This window comes from Rhea americana, unplaced genomic scaffold (genome assembly GCF_003343005.1).
Source record: "Rhea americana isolate MKP2758 unplaced genomic scaffold, rheAme1 scaffold_163, whole genome shotgun sequence".
NCBI lineage: Eukaryota > Metazoa > Chordata > Aves > Rheiformes > Rheidae > Rhea > Rhea americana.
Genome location: NW_028185739.1, coordinates 348,254 through 353,428, shown reverse-complemented (window position 1 = coordinate 353,428; position 5,175 = coordinate 348,254). Strand labels below are relative to the sequence as shown.

General features: G+C 68.0%; 1 protein-coding gene across 1 annotated transcript in view; it reads left to right on the top strand.

Moving 5' to 3' along the window:
* The first annotated feature begins 4,837 nt into the window (after window positions 1-4,837).
* The window catches only part of PIK3C2B (phosphatidylinositol-4-phosphate 3-kinase catalytic subunit type 2 beta), a 14,980-nt gene continuing 14,642 nt past the window's right edge, over window positions 4,838-5,175 (top strand). The window contains exon 1 of the mRNA XM_085300312.1: window positions 4,838-5,169. Coding sequence (XP_085156438.1) covers window positions 4,930-5,169 — 240 coding nt within the window. The 5' untranslated portion in view covers window positions 4,838-4,929. The remainder of the gene's footprint in view (window positions 5,170-5,175) is intronic.

The window sequence follows — 5,175 nt, the reverse complement described above, 5'->3', positions numbered from 1 at the left end:
GGTAGGTGGATCGGCCCCGCAGAAGGGGGCTGAGCGACGCACGAGCCGGTCCCCGAGGYGGGCTGCTCCGGGGCTGGCGTGCGGTGCCGCGGTGAGCTGCCAGCCCCTCTTGCACCCGCCGGGGCTGGCGAGGTGGGTGCAAAGTAGAGCTGCCGCTGGGCGCCCTGCCGGTGCGGCTGCGGGAGCACCTGGGCGAGGGCGAGCCCCCGAGCCCGCGGCAGCAGGGAATGGCTCTGCCAGCACAAGGCACGGCAAATTCGGCTGCGGTCGCAGCAGCGGCATCCGGGCCGTCGCGTCCGACACGTTGGGTCAGCGGTGGCGCGGCGAGGGCTGGCRTCGGCGAGCCCGTCGCGGCTCTCTGCTCCGCGTGGGACTCTGCTGTTGGGGCGGCAGTGCCGGTGCAGCGCCCGTTGCTAAGGCCGGGAGCTGTTGCATTGCCGTGGTTTCTGTTGCTAGGCTCTGTCTGAGTGTACGCAGGGGTTAAACCCGTCGCTGCCGGGAAGAGCGTCGCGCAGGAACGCTGCCAGCCGGCCCACGTGCGACTGCMCGCGCGGACACGCAGACCGCCCCGGAGACGGTCGTTCGGCATCGTGCACTTGCAGCCAGGTGGAAGCCGAGATTTGCATGAGAGACGAGAGTCAGAGCCGCTGCGTGGGGTAGAGCCCGACCGCAAGCGTCCCCCGGGGAAGCTCAGTCTCGAGGAGACCTGGGCCGGGACGCGGGTGCAGAGCGGCGGAGGAAGGAGGGTTGAGTAATTTAGAAACTCCGAGCTCAGGTGTGCCCCAGGGCCGGGGGTGGGAGCAGGCGCGGGGTATTTCCCCCCCTGTCTCCGGAGCGAGCAGCCGACCGACCGACCGGGAAGCCCCGGGGCAGGAAGCAGCTGGGGGGGGGAGGCGGTTTGCAGCGAGGCGCCGTCCTTCCCGGCTCCCCCCTCGCCTCGCCGCTGGCCGCGCAGGCACGGGGCCGGTTTGACGCCCGCTGCGCGGCCGGGCGTGCGGCTGCGGCACCTCGCTGCCGGGGCGGGCGACGACGGGTCGTCGTCCGCCGCGCTCCCCGCCGGGCCCCGCTGCCTCCTGCCCCGCGGTCCTGCCGGCGGGGCCCCGCGTCCCCTCCGCTGTCCCCGTCCGGCGCGGACCCCGCTCCGACGAGGGGCGGCCGCTCTGCGGGGCTGCTYGCTCTGCAAAGCTCCCTTCGTCGGCTGCCCGGAGCGAGGGCTTTCCCGTCCCAAACCTGACCCATCTTCCCGGGGCAGGATTTCCTCCCGAGGGTGGAAATGCGTAGAAAAACGGCTGCAGAGCCTTTGGCTTCAGCAAGCAGCACATCCTGCCTGCTCCAGAGAGCCGGGACTGGGCTGGACTCTGCTATTAATAGGAAACATATTGGCTTAAAGAGGAAGAAACTCCTAATGCTCTAAGGCAACAGGTTGGGAGCGAACGACGCTGTTGCTGTTTGTTTTCAAGGTGTTTGCTCAGCTCGGTGCACGCAGCGCGGTGCAGGGTGATAGGCGGATAGTGCAGTTTATTGCCCTTAACTGACCGGCTTAATCCTGCATGGCGCTGAGCTGCCGCAACTGCGGGCGCTCCCGGGAGGTCAGGCGGGGGCTGCGGGTCTCCAGGTTACAGTGGGCTCTGGAAACGTGCTCCAGCGCGCGGGGCAGAGCTCTGCCGGGTGCCCCGAGAGCCCCGGAGGAGGCGAGGGCGACCCGGAGCGCAGCTCCCCTCGGGGGGTTCAGGGCRGCTCCTCGGCGCGGGAAAACGCCGGGGCGGCGTGGGAAAATGCCGAGAAACGCTGCCAAAAGACGGGCTTCGGATGCTGGGGGGGGAGCAGGGAGAGGGAGAGGCCTCAAACCAGCCTCGAAAAGTGGAGCCGGCTCCCCGCAGGAGAGAGAAATGGGTTTTGGTGAGAACAGCAAAGTTTTCCGCAGAGCTCCCCGGGGAGCCCTGGGTGTGGGGGAGCGGGGCTGGGGCTGGGGTCTGGGGCTGAGCAGCCCTCGGGGCTGCTCGTCCCTTCCCTGCGCTCTGCTCTGTTCAGGCCGGTCTCCGCTTCTCTTCTGCAATGGAAACCTTCTCTCCTCCTCCTCCTCCTCCTCCTCCTCCTCCTCCTCCTGCTCCTGCTCCATCGAGGCTCTGCCGGCGCGTCCCCTTGCTGGGCTGACGGTGTGGCCTTGCTGCGCGCCTGCGGCGGCTCCTTCCTCGAAAGTTTTGATTGCAAAATACTGATTTATTCGGGCCCTGCTGGAGGGCAGTCGCGGCTGCGGGTCGGCCGGGGCTGCAGCCGAGGGCCGGGCGCGAGCCGGCTCCTCTCCCGCGCCGGCGCCTCCCTGCCCGTGGCCCTCCCCGTCCCGCGGCGCTGATCCGGGTTTCTGGCTCTGCCCTGGGCGCTTCTCTGGCCTTGGGCACGTYGCTTGATCTGTCGTGTTTGGCTTTTTTTGGAGAGGGAGCGAGCGGAGCCGCCGAAGGTGTCCGTCGGGACCAAACCCGGCGCGGAAGCGTTTCGTTCTCGCTGCAAGGGCTTCCGGAGCTCCAACTTCACTGGTTTCGGTTCCACGAGGGGCGTTTGGGCAGCGCCAAGCGTGGCGTCAGAAACGAAGCATTTTGCTTTGGGGTTTCATTTTCAAATAACCTATGAGACCAAATTCACTTTTTGGAGCTCGGGTTTCAAACCGGGGTGAAACCCGGAGTTCCGGCCGCGTTGAAATGCAGCCTCGGGACCGACGCCGAGAGTTTTTGCCGGTCCTTGCATCGCACAGGCGGTGTTAGAGGCCTGGTTAACCTCCCGCCTGGGAGCGGGAGAGGCGAACGAGGAGCAGAGCCAGGGCGAGCTGGGTTCCCGCGCTGCCCCCTGCAGCGGTCCGCCGCCGGCTCCCGCTCMCGGGCGGTGCTCCCCGGGCTTGCCTTGCCTCCTTGCCCTCCCGTGCTCCGTGTCTTCCCAGATGCTCCAGACATTTCTATCTGCCTCCGAAAGCAGCTGCCTGGGAGGGGGAAGGGTCCGGCTGGCCGATCCGCTCCGCTCCGCAATCGGGGGACGCTCGCTTTCGGACCTGGGCGCTGCCGGCCGAGCCGCGCGCTGAAGCAGCGCTAAGCGAGCGCGGGGAAGGGTTTCGCCGGACGGTGGGACACCGAGCGCTCGCTGAACGGGTCTCCTGGGGCTGACGTGACCGCGGCAGGCGCCAGGAAATTTAAAGTCAGAAAAAATATTCCTATACTATTAGCGGCATTATTTCAAGGAGGAAAAACACAGTCGTCTCTGCTCCTCTGGAATTTGCATCCAGCCTCCTCGGCTCCCGGGCTGAGACCTCGCCCGCCAAATTTCAGTCCTATGTAATTTTTTTTTTCTTTTTTAATAGGCTGCCGGATGGGGAGAGGTGCGCGGCGGGGAAGCGTGGCCGGCCGGCCGCTGCGGCGCACGCGGAGGCCCGCGGGGATGGGGCGCAGCGGGGCGTCCGTCCGCCCCGGCCTTTCGGGGAGGTCTGGAGCGAGCCGGGCGGGAGCGTTTCCGCGTTCGGCGTGTCCGCGTTCGGCGTGTCCGCGGGACGCGGGCGCTGCTCCTGGGGACGGGAAAGCGTCGGCGGCTTTGTCAGCTGCAAAAGTCGGTTTGGTTTTATTGCTTTGGGGTTAGAAGCAGCTTCTCTTTGTTGAGCTTCCAGGAGCCCGGGACTGCCAGCTTTTGGGATTTCTATTTTTCTGGGAAAAGCCCATGGCTGTCAGCAGGGGCAGAAATGCTGGGGGAAGGGAACATTTCCAGCCTCCTCCAGGAGTCATTTTTCCCTGTTTGGAAGAACMAAAAAAAGCAGGTTTAGCGAGGGGTCTGTTGGCCGGCGGCAGCGGGTGCAGCGAGTTTGGCAGGTCTCAGCGCGGAAGGGCGAGCGGGGGGGGGGGGAGGAGAGGCGGCAGCTCCCGCCCGGCCCCGGCGTGGCATGGGGGGGGGGTCGTTCCTCCCCGGCTTGCCGGTTTTCTGCGCTCCCGCAGCTGGCTGCCCCGCTTTGCTCGCTGCCGCTAATCCCGGCCTGGCCGAGTTTCGCTGCGCAGCGGCAGCGCTGCAGCTTTATCGCCCCGGCCGCGCGCCCGGGATGCCAGGGGGACCGCGGGGCCGCGCGTTCGGGGAGGAGGCGCGCTCGCAGCGGGCCAAGCGCAGCTTCTCGYGGTCGCGGGGAAGGGCGCTTGCACCCTTTCGCCTTGAATCAGAGCATYGGTTTTGCGGCAGGAGCTGCAGCGCCGATCCATCCCTCTCCTTTCCAGCCCCGGACGGAGCTGAAGACACTCAGCTGCCTCTCGGCTCGGTGCCGAGCATCTCCGGAGGCTTTGGATTCACTCCCTTCTCCTGTTTAACATCCACTTAGTTATTTATTTTGCTAGGAAGGGAAGAGGAGGTGAAGGAGCCCTGCTTGGAGAGCGTGCGGCTGGCCCGGCGCGGCGGCGCTGGCCCCGGGCAGCGGTCCAGGGCGCGCGGCGCTGCGGCCGCTGCGGCCGGGACGCTTTGGGCGGGTGCCAGGAAGGTGGTTTCAAATCCATCTTCTCCTCCCGGCTGCTCTGCCGAGGAAGGAGCCGTGCTCGGCGGCGCGGGGAGCTCGCCGGGTCTCGGCTGCGACGGCTGAGACCTTCAGCCCCGTGCAGCCAGGCTGCGGGTCGAGCCAGCCGCAGGCGCGGGTGCCGTCCCCGCCGCCCTCCCCGTCCCACCTCGTCCTCGGGGAAATCCGCCGGGCGCCGGCGAAGCGCCCCGGCAGCTGCTGCGGGTGCTTTCCCGGGGGCGCGGGGCCCTGCCGGGCGCCTCCGGGCAGATTTATTGCAGCCCGCGAGCGCTTCGCCTTGCCCCACGCTTAACCCTTCGCCGTGCGCTCCTCCTAGGTGGCCGGCGCGCAGCATGCCTTTCTCCTGAGCCCTGAGCCGAGGAGGAGGAGGAGGAGGAGGAGCAGGCCTTCGTCCCGGAGCGATGTCTGCCACCCGCGGCAATGGGGAGCACTGGCAGTCCCTGGAGTCGGTGGGCATCAGCCGCAAGGAGCTGGCGCTGGCCGAAGCGCTGCAGATGGAGTACGACGCGCTGTCCCGCCTGCGGCAGGACAAGGAGGAGAGCCGGGCCAAGCGGCCGGCCGAGCGGCCCCTCGCCCCGCGGCACGACCCCCCCGCGCCCCGCGACGGCGGCGGCTGCAACGGCATCCGCGGCACGCGGGGGCTCTCC